The 19,860-nt window shown below is 42.3% G+C and overlaps 2 protein-coding genes across 6 annotated transcripts in view; one reads left to right on the forward strand and one right to left on the reverse strand.

The window, feature by feature from the left end:
• The window catches only part of LOC121434725 (phosphatidylcholine translocator ABCB4), a 53,077-nt gene extending 49,670 nt beyond the window's left edge, over positions 1-3,407 (forward strand). The window contains exons 26-27 of the mRNA XM_041633646.1: positions 2,513-2,659; positions 3,151-3,407. Coding sequence (XP_041489580.1) covers positions 2,513-2,659; positions 3,151-3,357 — 354 coding nt within the window. The 3' untranslated portion in view covers positions 3,358-3,407. The remainder of the gene's footprint in view (positions 1-2,512; positions 2,660-3,150) is intronic.
• A 3,586-nt stretch (positions 3,408-6,993) lies between these two features.
• The window catches only part of LOC121434739 (peroxisomal carnitine O-octanoyltransferase), a 38,636-nt gene continuing 25,769 nt past the window's right edge, over positions 6,994-19,860 (reverse strand). For all 5 annotated transcript variants that reach the window (XM_041633677.1, XM_041633673.1, XM_041633678.1 and 2 more), the window contains 8 exons: positions 18,691-18,774; positions 18,223-18,330; positions 17,872-18,002; positions 14,599-14,722; positions 13,744-13,822; positions 13,569-13,662; positions 13,350-13,469; positions 6,994-7,848 (listed from right to left, as the gene is read on the reverse strand). In XM_041633677.1, the coding sequence (XP_041489611.1) occupies positions 7,728-7,848; positions 13,350-13,469; positions 13,569-13,662; positions 13,744-13,822; positions 14,599-14,722; positions 17,872-18,002; positions 18,223-18,330; positions 18,691-18,774 (861 nt within the window). In that variant the 3' untranslated portion in view covers positions 6,994-7,727. The remainder of the gene's footprint in view (positions 7,849-13,349; positions 13,470-13,568; positions 13,663-13,743; positions 13,823-14,598; positions 14,723-17,871; positions 18,003-18,222; positions 18,331-18,690; positions 18,775-19,860) is intronic.

Raw genomic sequence — 19,860 nt, forward strand, 5'->3', positions numbered from 1 at the left:
CAACACACCAGGAAGTTTCCTGTAGCTGCCATTCCAGCCCTCCCAGCAATGGATGAGGGATGCAGGTTCTAAAGACTTGCCGGTACTTACTGGGGATAGGAGACTTTTTAAACTTTGTATATATTGTTTGTGGGTTTCGTGTCCTGCATCCCAGTCTCACTCATCTCCCCATCCCCTCACTTCCAACCTCTGCCCTTGCATCCTCCCTTCCCCAAAAAACTCCAACAAAACTTAGGAGTAAAAACAAAAACAAATAAACAAAAAAAAAAATAAAATCTCAGTGTGGAAGCTGCAGTGTGGCCGAGTGAGTCACACAGTACACCCCTTAGTCCTTTGACATCTTTACTTGTATTTGTTGCAATGAGTCATCGGTCTGGTTTGAGGCCTCTGGCTTCTGCTACACCCTCGGTACTGGGCCCTCACTGGGACTCCTCTTGGATATCCTGGGGTTGCTCTGTGTCATGGAGATCCTGTAGCTTTGGATCTGCAGGTCCCTTCACATGCCCCAGAGGCTCACAGATGAGGTGGATGTCGGGGTGGGCTACCTCATAGTCCTGGTTCTGGGTCCGGGGAGTTGGGTTGGTCAGCCTATCGGCTTTCCCTCATGGTCACCAGCAGAGCTCCTCTCCGGCACTGCCCTAGCTTGTTTGCCCAGTGCAGCAGACGGCAAGGAGCATGGTCGGTTCTCTTGCTCACCTGAACCCACACTTCCAGGCCAGCTCTACGGTTTTGGCCAGGTTAGAGGCAGGGCTGCTCTCTGGACTGCTGGACCAAGTGATGGGGGCAGGGCTACCCTTCCATTCTCAGGCCCCCCAAACTGGCTCCCCTGCCTGTCACAGGTTGCAAGGGAAAGGGAGAGCATAGTTCCCTTACCTTTGCCATCCTATGGCGTACAAGGGAGAGAGCAGGAGTGAACCACAGGCCTGGTTTACCCCTGTGTCCCTACCAACAGGGTCAGCTCTAGTGTGCTGCCCAGGCGTGGTACTATGCCCACTCTTCTGGGTGCTCCAGCTGGTGAGGGGACCCAAGATTTTTATTTGCAGCCATTTGATAGAATGTAAGATATGTCCCAGTAGATTTGTGTTTATCAAAGGAAAAGTGAGGCTTCATATCATTAATACATACCTGCAGCTATATAACCACTTCGGTAAAACATCTCTTCAAAATTTCTAATTATTCTTATGGTTGAGCTTTGAGTATTTCCTTTATTCTAATTAATTTTATATATGTGCTTTCTAGACACTTTCCTCAGCCTGTGATTTGGTTTTCTATTATTTAAAACAGATGCCTTACAGAACAGATCTTTTTGCTTATTTATCGAAGTCTTCCCCCTACATACATGCCCCAGCCCCATCCACTCCTCTTCTACTGTTTCTCTTCAGATACCTGTGGGCATCCCATGAATATCAGCAATTCATGGGATACCAAGCCGTAGTGAGACTGCGTTCCTCCTCTACAGAACGGAATTTCTAATTGTAGTGAGGTCAGATTTATGTTCCTTTCATGCATCTCCCTTCTGATGTCAAATCTGTGACATCCCTGCACATCCCTGTCTGGAAGATGCTTCCGTCTTTAGAGACTCTAGTTGCTGTGGCTCTCACCTTCTGCATGTGGTCCATTCTGTTACACATTGCTTGCAGCATATATATGTATGGCAAGATAACTCTCAGTAGGGTGATGCTACCGATGCAATTAGTTTTATGAATTAATCCAGAACTCAAGGGCCAACTGCAGGAGAACTTTATTTGTTCCATTGCATTCTTCTGGGAATCCCAAGTGAATCACACAAAGGACTTGAAAACTCTTTGGGACGACCTCCTTTCAACCTTTGTGCCTAGACTCTGACCTCAGACAAGCAGTGGTGACTGGGAGTAGGAGAAATCTAAACCTTCACCTTTTAATCTGATGTTGGACCTCGGGAGACGAATTTGGATGGTGTGCATCCCCCGAGCTTTGCAAAGATGCCAACCCAATATGTACCTGTCCCCTGTGCTCTCCCCAGCCGAGAGCTTTCCTAAAGCCAGCCCCTGCACTAAGCAAATATTTCTCTCCTCTATTTCGCTCCTCTTTTTTTAAAAGTCTTTCTTCCATCTGATCCCCCATTCTCTTTTATATTGTGTAATATAATTCTTAATAAACCTTTAAGTAAATATTATTAAACTATTAAAAGAGAATGAACTAGTTTATACATGGGTCTTATAGGTACTTCAAATTGTAAAAAAAGAAAAAAATCCTTTATAAGTCTAAGCTATGATTCCTCTGAAGTCATATAAAATGATACTAATGTGAATGAAAAAATTTAAAATATCTCAAATTCCTGTGACAGAATACTATTGAAAACTAAAGACACTGTGTTCTAGTTAAGTTTTGAAGGCAAACATTCCCTGGAGCTGAAAATGTATTGTTAAAAACACAAATATCTTACTATAGAAATGCCTACTGATTTTCAGTTTTCCTTTGTAAAAAGAGCTGACTTAAAACTGCATTGCGTTTATTGATGACTAACTTGCAGAAATACGAAACGAGAGTAGGAGACAAGGGCACTCAGCTCTCAGGAGGCCAGAAGCAGAGGATCGCTATCGCTCGAGCCCTCATCAGACAGCCTCGGGTCCTGCTGCTGGATGAAGCCACGTCGGCTCTGGACACGGAGAGTGAAAAGGTCTGCCTCTGCCTGTCTGTCCCACTAACCTATGAAAAGGAGAATGAGAAAAGCAGACACAGGGAGAGCAAGCACTACATAGAGATACAATTGTTTTAAAGTAATAGAATATATGATTCCAATTTTTCTAACAAAGTACATATATTTCCTAAACATAAAGCAAGCATTCAAAAGGAGACATAACAGCTTTGGTACATTAGCTGTAATGAAAAACTCAAAAGGACTGAAATAAAAAAGGAGCTAGATAAGTTGATATGGCAATGAGTCAGAAAGTCTAAATACTTGCCAGGGTCATTTGCATCATAGAAGCCTGTTTCTGTTATGATTGCAAAGTAAAACATAACAATGTAGATTACACTAACAGCTATGTGAAATGCATACATAAAGCCGTGTTCGAAGAGAAGGGGATTCTGGGAGTTGATGTTATTAGGATGGGGGAGCACGCCTGCTGCTGTGGTTCTCAGTACACAGCTCCTCTTGGCTTTCCACAGGTGGTGCAGGAAGCCCTGGACAAAGCCAGGGAAGGCCGCACCTGCATCGTGATCGCTCACCGCCTGTCCACCATCCAGAACGCGGACTTGATCGTGGTGATTCAGAACGGCAAGGTCAAGGAGCAGGGCACCCACCAGCAGCTGCTGGCCCAGAAAGGCATCTATTTCTCAATGGTCAATATTCAGGCTGGTGCCCAGAACTTATGAACTCTTGTTACAGTGTATTTTTAAAATAAATTCAAAACGTTTTACACTTATGACGTGTAGAAGAAGTTTCTCATTGAAGCTACAAAGTAAAGATCTACTTTATTCCACATGAGTTTAAAGCAGCCGAGGCTGGTGGTCTCGAAGGGACACCTGCCTTGACAAAAGTGATGTCTACCAACTACAGTGTGGCTCTTTCTCCCCGAGCCATCAGCACCACCCAGGGAGACCTGCAGCAAAGCTCAGGCACGTGAGTGAGAAGGATTAATAGAAACCCCAAACCAGGAGCAAGTTCCCATGGTTCCGAATAGGTAGGTGTGTGACAAGATGACTCGGGAACAGGTTTCTGAGTACAAAGGAAAGTTAAATTTACACTCTGAATTATTCCAGTGTGCAATAGGAGGTGTTGCTTGTTGTGGCCATATTGAACACTTATTTTTATCAACACGTTCCATCCTACATATTAACGAGGTTCCGTGTGGTATTGCTCTACATGGAATACGCATGAGAAGATCCAAACACCGGTTTCCATTCCTTCACAAACCCATCCCAGTGAGCAGTAATCAGTACTCTCCATGCAGGAGTCAGGTTTAGCATCACAGGAGTGAGGACGTGTGGCACTCTTCTTTCTGTCCTGCTTATTTCACTTAAAAAACACCCATTTCGCCGGGCGGTGGTGGTGCACGCCTTTAATCCCAGCACTCCGGGAGGCAGAGGCAGGCGGATCTCTGTGAATCTCTGTGAGTTCAAGACCAGCCTGGTCTACAAGAGCTAGTTCCAGGACAGGCTCCAAAGCTACAGAGAAACCCTGTCTCGAAAAAACAAAAAACAAAACAAAAACCCAAAACACCCATTTCATCCATTTTGCTGAAAACTATGATCTCATTTGCTGGCTTTTTTTTTTCTTGTGCTACTAGAGATCAAACTTAGGGTAGGCATACATTCTTAACATGTAGCTTAGGTTTCTTTCATCCTTATGACTAAATATAGCAATTTCTTTATGCATTTTTCTATTGACAGAAATCAATGTAGATAGACTATACACCTTAGCTGTTATGAATACTCCTGAATGAAACATGGTCATGTGGGGATATATTTTGTATGCTGCCTCATTTTCTTTTTTGCTGTTTTTTTTCTCCAGTCATGTTTGGTTCTCTACCAGGTCTCTGGGCTATCAAGTCTCTGGGTCCTGAACTTCCAGGCTATGTCAGTGAAGAGCTCCCTTTCTGTATAGGTCTCAAGCTGGATCAGTCATTAGTTGGCCACTGTTAAAATTTCTGTGCCATCTTTACCCAGCACAGCCTGTAGGCAGGACAGATTATAGGTTAAGGGGTTTGTGGTTGGGTTGGTGTTCTAATCCCTCCACTGGAAGTCTTGCCTGGTTATAGGAGATGGCTGGCTCAGGTTCCATATCTCCCATTACTAGAAGTCTTAGCTAGGGTCAGCTTCATAGATTCCTGAGAATCTATGGATCTAGTTTCCATTGCATTAGGTTTCTATCTTGACCCAGAAATGGCCCGATTTCAGTTGTCTTTCCCAGTACTCTCTCCCCAGATCCTCCTTATACCTGATCCTTCCTGTTTCCATCTCCACCCTCCCCATCCAGACACCCCCTCATTCACGAGCAATGCCACTCTGTTTTCTCTTCATGGTGAGGGTCATGTGTGCCCTCTTGAGTTCTCATTGTTAGTTAGCTTCCCTGGGCCTATGGATTGTAGTACAGTTATCCTCCTTTATGGCTAATATTCACTTACAAGGGATTACATACGCTGTTTGTCTTTCTGACTCTGGGTTTCACACCCAGGATGAACTTTTCTAGTTCTACACACTTGCCAGCAAATTTCATAATGTTATTAACAGTTGAGTAATGCTCCATTGTATAAACATTCTCAGGTTGAAGGACACCTAGGTTATTTCCAATTTCTGGCCATTATGAATATAGCTATTATGGACATAGTTGAGCAAATGCCCTTGTAGTACAGTAGAGTATACTTCGGGTATATGCCTAGGAGTGGTGTATCTAGGTCTTGAAGTGGTTCGGTTCCCAATTTTCTGAGAAACCACCATATTTAATTTCCTAAGTGGCTGTACATGTTTGCATTCTCACCAGCAATGGAGGAGTGTTCCCTTTGCTCCACACCCTCAGCAACATGAGCTATCACTTGTGTTTTCTGGTAGGTATAAAGTGGAATCTCAGTGTCACTTTGATCTGCATTTCCCAGATGTCTAAGGTTGTTTAACATTTCTTTCAATGCTTCTTGGCCATTTGAGATTTCTTTGTTGAGAATTCTCCATTAAGGTTTGATTATTTGGTTGGTTTTTTTTTTTTTGTCTAGTTCCTTAAATTCTTCATATATTTTGGATATCAGCATTCTGTCCAATTTGGGGTGGGTAAAGATCTTTTCAAATTCTGTAGGCTGCCATTTTGTGCTCTTGATGGTGTTTTTGAAGTTTTCAGCTTCATGAGGTCCTATTTATTGATTGTTGATCTCAGTACCTGTGCTAACCTTTCTATGTCAATGTGTTCAAGGCTGTTCCTCTCTCTCTTTTCTATCAGGTTCAGTGTATCTGGTTTTATGATGTTGAGGTCGTTGATCCATTTGAGTTTAGTTTTGTGCAGAATCTATGAATCTATTTGCATCTAGTTTGACCAGCACCATTTGTTGAAGAGGCTGCCATTATTTTACCTTCCTCATTGTTTTCTGGCTTCTTAAAAAAAAAAAATCAGGTGTCCATAGGTGTGTGTATTTATGCTTGTATCTTCAATTCAATTCCATTATTCAATGTGTCTGATTTTGTAAGCCACCATGTGATTGCTGGGAATTGAACTCAGGACCTTTGGAAGAGCAGGCAATGCTTTTAACCTCTGAGCCATCTCTCCAGCCCAATGTGTCTGATTTTGTTTCTTTGTGCCAATACCATGTTTTTATATTACATGGTTTGGTACAAAATCTCTGCAGTACAACTTGAAATTGGAGATGGTGATACCTCCAGCATTTGTTTTATTATTCAGGATTGTTTTAGGTATTCTGTTGTGTGTGTGTGTGTGTGTGTGTGTGTTTCCACATGAACCTGAAATTTGTCCTTTCAAAATCTGTAAAACTTGTGTTGGGATTTTAATAGAGATTGTAATTAATATGACATCCATTTTTTTACTATATTCTTCATACCGATCCATGAACATTCTGTCTTCTAATATCTTCTTCAATGTCTTGAATCAAAATTTTATCACACATATCTTTCATCTTCTTGATTAGAATCACTTAAAGATATTTTATATTATTTGAGGCTATTACGAAAGGTGCTGTCTTTCTGATTTCTTTCTCAGTCCATTTGTCATTTGTATATAGGAGGGCTACTAATTTTTGTGAATTAATATTGTATCCAGCCATTTTGCTGAAAGTGTTTATCAAACACAAAGTGTAGCTGTTTCCTGATGGAATTTTAAGTGACACTTATGCATAATATCGCATTATTTGGGTCCTCTGGAAGAAGAGTCAGTGCTCTTAATCTCTGAGCCATATTTCCAGCCCAGACACTAAATTTTTAAATGGTTTATTATACAATATTTAACTGATAACAGAAAATGCCAAGAAAGAGAACAGGAATCACTCTTCTCAAACACAAGCTGAAAAGCTATAGGATTCTGGATACTTTATTCTTTGAGAATTATAAACCACAAAACTGAACAGCAATGGGAAACAACTGTAAAGTCCTGAGAATATTCAACATTTAACCCTTTCAAAGTCACTAGCTCTAACAACTGGGTTTAAATGGAAGTGCCTTCATTCTGTATTCACAAAATGAATTACAATATATCATATAGGTTTTGCTAGGATTTTTTCCTGTGTTAATGTAAATATTTGTATTATACTTGAAACTTTTGTCTATTCAAAGGAGCTATTTTAGATCACTATTGAAATGTAGTGGTTTTTTCATGAAACCTAATTGGCTTGTATCCCTGTGCTGGGTATAGAAGGCACTGACTTCATGGACATTAGCAACTAACCATGTGCTTCATATAACCTCTGGCAATTAGAAAATATTAAAGTGCTTGAAAAGTAGTCTACAATTATGTTCACAGGGGACAACTGCCATCTATACATGTGTCAACAAAGATATTTTAAAATCAGAGTAGGGTCTGCATTGTTGAGGCTCCTGTTTAACATTGCATAGTCCTATAGTCACTATGTCTGACTGTGCATTGCTGCTGCAACACAGGAAGCTTTAAGATGTTTCTACATTCTAAGGTAGAATAAATCTAGGGAGTACAACCTACTACTACCACAGTTAACAAATCTCCTTCAAGTCAACATTCCTCCCATTCCAGCTACTCTCTGTACCGAGTTGATCTGTGTGTGTCTCTTGAGTTTCTAAAGATGAGAGGTATTCATCAGCTGTATCATGTCATGGAATGCATGAAAAGTCATCTGAACTAGCTTTTCCGAATCAGTCTCCGGACATGACCTCCAGGCCGAACACGCCACCACAAACCTGTGAAATACAAAACATGAATGGTTATGCCATAGCATAACCATGCTTCATCTGGCTGCTCACACATAAAATAGGAATTCGTGATGATGTTAGCTATATGTAACCTGGTACAGCTGAAGACAGAGTCACAGTTACACACACTTACACAATGCTATGGACCACAAGCAACCTCTGGAGCAGGAGATTATGTTTAAATACAACCAACCAATCAACTAAACAACAGCAACCAACAACCAACCAACCAACCACCCACCCAACCACCAACCATTCACCAATCAACCGCCAACCAAACCACCAACCAAGCACCCTCCAAACCACCAACTATCCATCCACCCAGCCACCCACCAACCAACCAAGCAACCAAAGAAGCAAACAAAACCCCACAAGAACTTTAAAAGAACCTAGAAGTTGCAACCAGAATGGGCTATAGTGTGAGCTCATGTCATTCTTTGTATTAAAATCTGACCTGTATAGCACTTGACAAGCATTTTTAAAAGGAGAGAAAAAAAATATCTTTTCTCTATTTCTACAAAAGCAAGAGGGGTCTCTTAAGACAAGTCTTGCCTTCTACCATCTCCTACTAGATCCCCCAATGGTACAATTCTAGATCTGGAAGTGAGAAAAAAGGGGCTCTTGGTAGTTGGAATAAACAGGAGAGAAGCTGGCTTCTGTAAGACTCCCAACAGAACATGTGCTTCCTACCCTTTGCAGACTAGCCTTGCAAAGCATTTAGGAAGTTTTTGGACAAAGCTCAAAGCCGAAGAGCAGGGTAAAGACTCTGGCCAGCCATGCCTTCTTCGCATCACTGGAAATGATGGCAAAGCACATCTTCAACATGGGCGTTAGCTCAAGCAAAATGAAAGGAAAGCCTGCTCTGCCCCTCTGCTCTAGTGATGGAACTGTTTTGGGCAATGTTAGAGAGCCTGAGGCCTCTTGTATGCTAGGAAGTTCCACTACTGTTCAGTTACACCCTCAGACATAAACTGGCTTTGTGTACTTTTAGCAAATGCTAAAACACACAAGAGAATCCTGAAATTGTACCTTATTTGAGTATAATAATTCAAGGGTAGTATGAGTCATTTTATAGTCATACTGTGAATAAAATTCTCGGCTATTTAGTAATATCAAAATGTTCCTAAGATCCAGGGGTCTGCCTGATGCCATTCTGCTCAGTAGGGTGTCAGCCATCCACAGGCTGGTCTGGGTCCTCAAGGCCTGGCTGATGGGAAGACATCTACAACCCACCTGATGCCATTCATGTCAGGCTGAATAACCACCCACAGACCAGTCTCACGGCCTGGGTCTGCTCCTTGCCACAAGGTGGGAGCCATTATGATGAGCAAATGTGCGGTGGAGAAATGGGAGAGAGAGAAGCAGAATGAAGAGTAAAGATGGTGAGAGAGTAGGCTGATGTGGCTGGTCTGGTTGCCACCCAAGGCCATGGTAACATATGAACCCTGGGTGCTGCCAAATGTCCATGGTCCTACCACAGCTGGGATACATGGCCCATGTCGCCAACAAAGACCACATGTAAGCTCTGGGTCTAGGCGACAGCCTGTGATCTTGTTGAAATCTGAGAACCACGCTGCAGCTGGGACCATGCCAATCTGGGTGGCCTGTTGCCACCTGGGGCCATGGTGTTGTCTGGGCCTAAGCTGCTTCCAACAGCCATGTCTGGGTCAATGGCCCTACAGCAGTCAGAGTCTGAGTTGACATCCAAGGCTCCTTCTGGTCAGCCATCTGAGACCACATTGGTGTCTGAGGGCCAAACTGCAGCTGGGGCCATACAGACCTGAGTGGCTTGTGCTGCTACCCACTGCCATGGTGACATCTGGGCCAGAGCTGCAGAGGAGGCCATGTCTGGGTGCACAACCCTACTGCAGTCATGGCTTGTTACCACTGAAGGCCTTGCAGATGCCAGAGATCTGAGCTGCCACCTGGGCCCGTGCTGGTGTCTGAGAGTCATGTTGTCCCTGGGGTCACATTGATCTGAGTGGCCTGTGCTGCCAATGGGGCAATAGTGATATCTAGGCCCTGCTGCTGCTGAGAACCATGACTAGGTCTATGGTCCTGCTGCAGCAAGGGTCTGTGTTATGTCTAAGGCCCACCCACAGAACCATGAGTGATGGAATGGGTGCCCTTCGCTAGCCCTGGGAGGACTGGCCCCGCTCCTCGCTGGACACTGCAGCAAGAAGCCTGGCCCCAACCAACACAGACTAGATGGGCCACCCCCAGCACGTGACAGAACTGACCCTGATGGCACAAGCATAGCAGAGCTGGCTCCGCCCTTGCCTAAGGTGAGCAGCCCCATGGCTTGGACTGACCAGTTCAGCTACCACCCAGGTCTACATCCTGGGCCTTGGGTTGGCCCACCCTAACATCTACCCCATCTCTATCCTACTGGAGCTCATGTAGGAACTGGTCCTGTGGAACAGTAACTGTAGGATCTCCACGACTCAGGGCAGCTGCAGAGGAGTTTTGGTGACAGTCTAGTGAGGATGGCATACCAAAAACCTGAGGCTTTGAACCAGACCAATGGATAAAGCTGATTGGACAAAAGGGTGTACCATGTGACATATGCAACTCCTGTGAAGAGATGTTGGAAAGGCAGGAAAGATGGAGGAACAAAGAAGTTTTGTTTGTTTTTAATTTTCTCTCTTTTAAATTTCTTTTTTGGGGAGCACTGTAAGGGTGAGGGGCAGATATGAGGGACTGGGAGATGAGTGAAATTGGGGTACATGATGTAAAATTCCCAAAGAATCAATAAAGAAATTATATTTAAAAAGAAATAAAAATGTTTCTAGGAGTAACTATTTGTATTTAAACTTTTACTTTTTTAAAAATTATATTTCTAAATTATAGAAACAGCCTTTTGTACTTAGACAACTCACAAAGCATAAATGACAATAATGATGAAAAAAGTCTCTCTACATAAGTAAAAAATTGAAGTTATATTACTTTTGTTAAACCTGTAGTTGGAAATTATATGATGAAATGACAAAGGGTATATAATACCTATGCTAATTTGTAATGGTGGGAAAACAAAGTAGAAAAGTATTAACAAATCTCATGGAAGATTGAAAATTATTCCTTAGTACATGAGTAAGTCCTTCATAAAAAGGCTAAATTATTCAAATTTAAAATAGCTCAAAGCATAGTAAATGGCAATGGGAACTGTTTGAAATTACTAAAAACAAAGTAAAAAATGATGCAAAATAATGATTTAGATTATTAAACACAATACACATCTTTAATAAGAGAAGTATTATCTAATGATTATGTGCAATGAAATAGGAACGTTAAGTAACTTTCTGTTTTGATACTTTATATCTTTTTTCAATGGAAATGTAGAACATTTAAAGAAAAGTGCTATGTCAAAGTACTTTAAATCATACAATCTTTAAATTTAAAAATGAAAACAATTTTGACATAATCCCTAAGTATTTCATTAGAGAAAGTAGAGCCATTTTATATGATGATGGAAGGCCTCTCAGGAGGGGTCTCTGAGTGAATTAAGGAGGGGGGGTTATTCCTCTATATCTCAAGAAAAAGGAAACATGGCAGAAGTGCACTTGCCTTGAGGATGGACTAAGCTTAGTGTGGCTGGAGTAGGATGAGCCAGTATGTGTGTCACAGAATACAGCCACAAAGACAAGCAAGAGCAGGGCCACCTACATGTCTCAGTGCAGGACTTTGGATTTTACTGTGAGCGAAATGGGAGCAAAGTTGTGAAGAATGACATGGCCTGAGTTTCTCCACCATGTGGGTTGCAGAGTCATAGGCTTACAAGCATGAACCTTTAACCTTTAAACTCTGAGCCATCTTGCTATCCCTGATTCATATTCTTAGAAGGCCCACCAGAGCATCAGTGTACAGAATGGTTGATAGGGTAGGATGTGTAAGATAAAAAGGATGGTGGCTTAGGAGACGTCTCCACATTCTAGAAAGCAGTATCTTCTTGATACATACAACCGATCACTCCTCATCTTTAACATCTGAGTCCTGTTATTGCTCTTCAGGGAGGGACCTGACCATGCTCTACAAAGCACTCCTCTCTACCAGTGAAGCAACTGATGTGCTGGCAGGTCATTTCCTTCACAGTATTCACCATTAATTAACTAATCTATAAGTAGAAAATGAAGTCTTTAAGAAAGAGAATCTTATTTGTCTTTTGTCCTTTGTACCCAAAACAAAGGACATACTGTTACAGAGTCTACTAAACATTTCCTAAATGAGTGAATGGATATTCTCTCCAGGAACATTAAAAGTAGTTTTCTTAAAAAAAAATGAGATATTTTATTTATGTCTTAATAAATAAAGTATGCCTAAAGAAGGGCAAAACTAAGCCGCTAGAGGTCAGGCAGTAGTGGTACACACCTTTAGTCACAGGATTTGGGAGACAGAGGCAGATGGATCTCTGTGAGTTCAAGGCCACCCTGGGTTACACAAGATTAATGCTGAAACAAATCCAGGTGTTGGTGGCTCATACATTTAATCCCAGTTCTAAGGAGTCACACCTTTAATTCCAGCAATAGAGGGAATATAAAATGGGAGGAGAGGCTTAGTCTGCTTAGTCTGCAGTCACCCAGCCTTGGTATAAGTAAGACTTCTCTAGTGGCTGCTTTTCTTTTCTTGTTTTTGGGTTGAACCCCAATATCTGTCTTTGGGTTTTTATTATTCATGCTACATTTGGCACCCAACGTGGGCTCGAATCCATGACCCTGAGATTAAGAGTTACAGGATCTACTGACTGAGCTAGCTGAGCCTGAACTTACGTCACTGGGTAGAACATAGAACCTATTATCTATCAGGGAATATGTTAAAATGCTTATTCATGCTCAATTATTATTTTGGTCCTCAAATTCTTTCATGAAAATATCAAGATCCATGTATAACTTGTTGCTTACATTTTAATCTGTACATTAATGTGCATAAACAATCCTATGGTGATATGCAATCCAGGGTCTCAGAGGCCGAGTGACAAGTAACATTGTGTAACTATGCACACACCATGCAAAAGGAAAGCAGATAATAAAATTCTCTGAAGGGAATGTATGGAACTAGAAATTGAAATACTAATGTCCTGTATACTATTTCTGAGTTTTCTGTATCCAGCCTGACGTGCCCAAGCCTGATTTTAGTCTGCACATGCAGACCCACACATATGAAAAGCCACATATATTTATAAATTTTGACTTGTCAAAATAATATCTTGCATAGGTCAGATATGTTTTTAAAATGTACAGGTTTCACAGATGATGGTATGGTTACTATAATATATTAAAATATCATTCTGCATAATCACCCCAGAGAGTGATTTTAAAAGGATCTCAAAAGCAGAGTAGAGAAATATCGACATGTTGAATACCCAGGTGGCAAAGAGGCTAGTCCTCTAGCAAATGACAGACAACACGAGTAAAACCATAATGTAGACAAATACTAAAATTATAAATGCATCAGAGTTCCCATTCTACCTGAAGAACAAAGGGGAGTGGGCTCACCTGTCGTCTCTGATATGGTAGAAAAACCCGTATCCATTGTGTACCATGGGAACCACAACTCCCTGGATTCGCATGTAACCAATCAGACTTGTTGAGAGAACGAAATTTCCGCCTCCTCCACTGTGTGGCACAAAGGAAAGATCAGAGGTAGGTGCTGCATTCCTTCTAACATCCAGGGAGAACCATATGATGTACACAACAGCCCACTGCCCAAGATACCTTCTGGAGAAAAGTGGATCCTCAAACAGCTCTGGGATAGGGAGACCTTCCTCTTTTGCTATGAGCAAGAGACCTAGTAGGTGACGGTCAAACCCTGCAATGACATCCCAAATGTAAGCCAAACACAAAGCTTCCAGTAAAAGAATTTTCAAACAGAACAACTCATGCTAAGTACCTTTTCCATTTGAACAATCTTTCATCATCTTATTATGCTTCGCAAAAGCTTGTAACATCTTTTGCTGCCGTTCAAGAAGCTGTGTCAAGAGCGAGAACAGTAATTTTGAATACAAATCCATAGATCAAATCAATAACATAACGGTATAACCCAAATAAACAGCAGCAAAAGACAACTGATGTCGCCATGCTAGAATCTGGACGAAGGGGAAAGGAGATGCAGGTGTGATGCAAGCTCCCGTCCTTCCTTATTCTACTGCCTTTCTGTCCCCATAGAGCCTTGACTTTTTATTTTCTTCTTTTCTGAAATTGGAAAGAGCAGCGCTGAAAACTGCTTTGAGACATTTGTAATATTAATAAACAAACAAAAAGTGGAATTTTAAAACTAAAATGTAATTTCTATGAAAATAACATAATTATGTCTCTTCAAATTAAAACAGGTAAAATTTCAAGTTAATAGGGAAAGAAACACATTGTTGTCTAAATACTTAAAATGATTCAAAATAAAACATATGCAACCAGTTCTCGTCCTAGTGACTTCAAGAAAAACCAGACCTTCAGCTACATGAGGAGACGCCTTCTTCCAAAGGTCTTTGGAGAGTTCTACACTGCGCTGATGCTGGTCGAAATGGAGACCAACAGTGCTGACAAACTCTGTACTGAAGTCATCTGCCTTAGAAAATCACACAATGGGGTTCTTTTCAGATCTGCTGACTAGTGTTCCTGGCACACTTCAGTGGCAAATTAATACTTTGAAAACTTTAGGAAAAATGCCTTAAAGTGTTTTAATGATCTAGGGGGGACAGAAGCAAAGAAGTCACTCCAATGTTGTGAGTTTCTTCTTTCCAATACTCACACTGGTAGAGGGATCCTGCATGGACTGGCACCAGCTGACGGCCTCGGCTGTACACGAGCGCACAGTCTCTGTCCGGCCGTGGTAGAAGTATCTTGTCATGGCCGTTTCATAGCAGCAACCAGGGCTAGAATAAGGAAATGTTCTGGTGTTAGTACAAATATAGTCACATACTAAGCAACTTTCAGATCAGACTAGGCCTACAAATCATTCCAGAATTGAGACTTTCAACAGAGGCTCGTCTAGGCCTACAAATCATTCCAGAATTGAGACTTTCAACAGAGGCTGTTTTCAAAACCAAAGAGCAAAAACCAGTTTGTTAGCAGGCTGTTTTCAAAGGCTCGGCTGCTTTTATGTTATATGAGGTATGCTTCATAGTCTGTGACAGGCATTCTCAAAGAATGCCAGTGGCCCACACCTCTTGCTAGTCATGTTTTGGCACATTCTAAATGTGGGTTGGAGTTAGTGACTCCATTCAATGCAGAGACAATAGCAAAAGTCAAGGGCTTTTTTTACAAAGAGAGTTCTCCTTTTTACTTCCTTGCTCTGAAAAAAAGCCAATTACCACGGTGAGAACTGCCGTATGGAGTGGAGTAGGCAGTTAAAAACCGAACACGTTTCTCTAGACTGCACTTAGGGAGTAGCTGAGGTGATCTCACAGACAGATCCTCCCTCAGGAGAACTGGCAGATGAAATGCACATGGTGCTGGAAGTACTCTGACCACAAGTGCATGAGACATGCACCAGCCATACTGTGCTGTACTTACTCACCTATGGGAACTACGCTACAACCAATACCTGAGTTCTAAATCAGTATGGTTTTCATACTTTATTACACAGAATGCATACGGAGTTCTTGGCTGTTGAATGATGAGAATTGAGCTGCTTCCCCAACTGATGAATAACACACTTTTAGATACAAAGTGTTCTTATTTTGCTGAAGCAAAGTTAGTTATAGTGAATGAGGATCAAGTTAGTGAGAGTGGGAAGTCTGAATGATGATGCCACTGGGACTTTAATGGTGCAAAGTTAATATCTCTTTTTAAGAAGAGAGTGAGGGGAAGTTCAGCCCCTGGGTTTTAGTTTTTAAAAAGGCTGCTCAAGGCTTTGTAAATTTGTCAAGAAAACCAGGACTTAAAGGCCAAGATGTGGAGAGAAGATAAAAATAGTTTGTTAGACAAGTTGATTAATGCTGGTTCTTAAGATTCATGAACAGAAGGACTGGCGTGAATGAACAGGACATCACTGGTCAAGCATAGACACTGGAGGACAGGGCTCTGGGCAGAATTACTAGCATTCAGGGCACGAGTCAGGAGGACTCTGGCCAAGACCACAAAAACAGGCTCATCCACTCATCTCAGTAGGTATGGAAAAGCATTTGACAAAAGTATTTACTCATTCACAACACACAATAGACCAGGGACAGGGCTTCTGTGAAAACCCAGGTAACACAGGAAGAGAGAACGTCTACTTCTCCACCTCCATCTGCCTCACAGCCCCATGAGAAAGGAAGGAAAGCGCCCACGCCGGAAAACAGCACTTGTTACAGATTGCTGACTTCATATTCAGAAGGCTTCCACATATTCAGCGTCCTCTACAGCGCTGGGGGAACTTGATATCCACCGGGGAAGGTATGAAATTGGACCCGGTCAGCTAATTTCAGACATTAACTTCCTTGGAAGAACACACGCCCAGAAAGTGGGGGTGTTTCCAGATGTCATTAACATTTGTATCAGTGAGCTATATGGATCAGAAAGTGGGGGTGTTTCCTGATGGAGGAAGGTCATTGGCTAATAAAGGCACTGCCCTGGCCCATTTTATTGGTTAGAGGATAGGTGGGAGGAGAAAACAGGACAGAACACTGGGAGGAAGAGGAAGTGAGGTCAGAGACTCCACAGCTCTCTCGGGAGCAGACGCCTCAGAGAGAGACGCCATGCCCCGCTCCCGGGATGAAGCTCCAACCCAGGATGGACTAGGCTGGAATCTCCCCGGTAAGCGCACCTTGGGGTGCTACATACAGATGATTAGAGGTGGGCTAAATTAATATGTGAGAATTAGCCTAGAAGAGAATGGGCCAGGCAGTGTTTGGAGGAATACAGTGTCCGTGTAATTATTTCGGGGCATAAGCTAGCTGGGCAGGCGGCCGGGGTGTTGGGGACGCAGCCCCGCCGCCGCCTTTATTACTTCAGTTTCCAGATGACATTAACATTTGTATCAGTGAGCTATATGGATCAGAAAGTGGGGGTGTTTCCAGATGACATTAACATTTGTATCAGTGAGCTATATGGATCAGAAAAAGTTGGTCCTCACCATGTGTATGGGCATTATCTAATCCACTGAGAGCCTGAATAGGAAAAAAAAATCAGAGGACAGGAAAAAAATCACCCCATGAGCTGGAGCATTCTCTTCCTCTCCTCAGACACCGGGGCTTCCGGTCCTTGGGGCTCAGGACTGGACCCTCAGACACTGGGGCTTCCGGTCCTTGGGGCTCAGCACTAGACCCTCAGACACCAGGGCTTCGGGTCCTTGGGGCCCAACACTGGACCCTCAGACACTGGGGCTTCCGGTCCTTGGGGCTCAGAACTGGACCCTCAGACACCGGGGCTTCCAGTCCTTGGCGCTCACTCAGCTCTAGATTGGGACATAGACCTTGTTATTTGATCCACTTCTCAGAATCTAGGCTCACACTGAAGCACAGCACCAGAGTGCATTATGGGACTGTAAGTCACTGCCTCTGTATGCCAATTTCCATCAAAAGCTTCACCCTTTAAGACCCCCAAACCACATGGATATACACAAAGCAGGCTGATTCTATGAAGAATTCAAACATAGACTCTTTCCTTACATGATAGATAAAATGATCTTAAACGGGCCACAGATCTACAGTAAGAACTAGCATCTATAAAATCTTAGGAGATGGGAAAATCTTTACTGCTTTAGATTTGGTTGATTTCATTGAAAAGCAACCAGCGAAAATGAAAATATATTGGTTCTCATCAATATGTAACTGTGGGAGTCAAAGGATACTGCGAAGAGAGAAAATGACATCCTACAGAATGGGGGCTAATGTCTTCAAGTCACAATTTCACACGGTAAAGCTCTCTAGAGAATGGATCCTTCAAAAGTACCAAACACTGGTGACAAAGAATGGAAAACCCACACAACTGTCACGGGCTAGATGCTGATAAACTGATGGGACCCCACAGAAAGAAAAGGTGAGAAAATCCACTGTGGAGTTAGAAGTCAAGATACGAAAACAGAGAAGCGAAGGTTTACCGTCCGTGGAGCCTGTAATAGGCGAGCTGAAGCGCAAGCTGAATGAAGGTGTCAGGGTGCAGCGCCTCCTTCTTGGTGAGCCTTTTGCCGAAAGCCGTGAAAGTGTATCCTGTGACCTGCAGATCAGATGCCTGGCAAAGGTGGACAGCGGCAGTGAGAGATCACCGGACGGGAGAGGTCAAAGAGGATCACATGATTATTTGCATTAATCACCAGACGCAAAGAATTAAAGGTATTAAGGTTATAATTTTAAAATGTTTTAAGAAGTCATGCTTGGCTAATAGTCACATTTTCATATATGGCAGATAACAGAGAAAACATTACTAATCTAAAAGAAAAACTAACACCTACCGCTTTGAGGTGTTGGGCTTTGGCTTGGTAAATGTCATTTAGTATTTTCTCGTCCACAGTGAAAACCAACTCCTCTGGAAGTGGTATATCCCGGACTTTTTCTGATCCCTGAAAATGGAGGGCTTTAATTATATCTTTGAGAACATGAGTGATGTGAAATTTCTATGCTATGAATATATTTTATTACCACTGGTTAATAAAAAGCTGCTTTGGCTTCTAGCAGGAAAGAATAAAACCAGGCAAAAAACCCAAACAGAGATATAGAAAGTAGGCAGGGTCAAAGAAACATCATGTAGTGTTGAAGGAGACAGATGCTGGATCCTTACCTGTAAGCCACAGCCTCGTGCTGATACACAGTTAATAAAGTGGGTTAATATGTAACATCAGAGCTAGCTAGGACTATGCTAGAGTCACTGGTCAAACAGTGTTTCTGTGTGGTTACTGCATGGTGGACTTGCTCTGACTTACCTTCCATCTTCCTTCGTTCTCCAAGATCCTCTCATCAACATAATGGGCAATATTCACCATAACCATTGCATCAAAAGGAGCATGCTAAAATGAAAATACAAGATTTTAAGTAGTTTGTGTCAGATTAAAATGTGAGCTAGTATTTTTTACTTTCTTCACGTTTAATGGATGAGATATGCCCAACTTCCAGTACCTGACTTCCTAATGATGACATAATACAATTCTTTCCTACACAATGAGAACTATTTATTTTTCAAGACAAGGAAAAAAAAACAAGCGTTCAAAATTGAAAGCACATAGTAAAGCTCTTAGTTTTGGCTTTGTAACTGTAAACACAACCCAGAGAGGTTACGGGGAGTTCAAGCAGGCACACCCTGTGTCATGTGAAAATATTCTGAAATTATAAAAACAGTGTAGTGTTCAGGTGAGGACACCAGACTAGGGCAGCTGAGAAGAGCATGAATATCTCTAGCTAAGAGAAGACCACTAAGTAAGCAGCAGAAAGCAGTGCTGCTGTGTACGGATCTACAAGGAAGCCTAGATGTTGTGATGTTCAGCAGTGGGGGGAGATGGGCTGCATTACTCTTACTATTTATCAACAATCCATCTACTTCGGGAATAACAGCTACTCTACTATTTTTTAGGCGACCACCCTGTGTTAAATATAAGGAGACTGAATCTACCCATGAGGTTCCAAGTCTAGACAGTGGCCACGGCCAGGGTAACAAGAGGATGTGTTCCACATAAGCCAATAATAACCAATGAGAACTATTTCGGGACCTTTTCTGGAGCTATTGAAACAACTTGGCAATTTCCACAGGAGTGAAACAGCTAAGAGAGCTGCAGCGACCCTAAGCTGTAACTACAATGATCACATTGGGCAGTCTGAGGAAATATCTTTATAACGGAAATATCTGGACACTACGTCTGTATTATTCACATTTAAGAATATAATTATACCAACATCTTCTAAACTAATTCCAGATTATATTTCATCAAATAAAACAGAGTGCAGGATCAATAAAACCATCGACAAAATTAGGACTGTAGCTCAGTGTGGACTGTTGCCTACCATGCACACAAAACCCTCTGTTCAACCTCCACGCCCCCAAACAAAGCCCACTGCAGGCCTGAGGCTTGCTTGGGGTCTCTGTTTAGTTTCATTTCCTT

Source organism: Microtus oregoni, unplaced genomic scaffold (assembly GCF_018167655.1).
Source record: "Microtus oregoni isolate MIOR12 unplaced genomic scaffold, Mior012 000044F_ref0000062, whole genome shotgun sequence".
In the NCBI taxonomy this organism is placed as follows: domain Eukaryota; kingdom Metazoa; phylum Chordata; class Mammalia; order Rodentia; family Cricetidae; genus Microtus; species Microtus oregoni.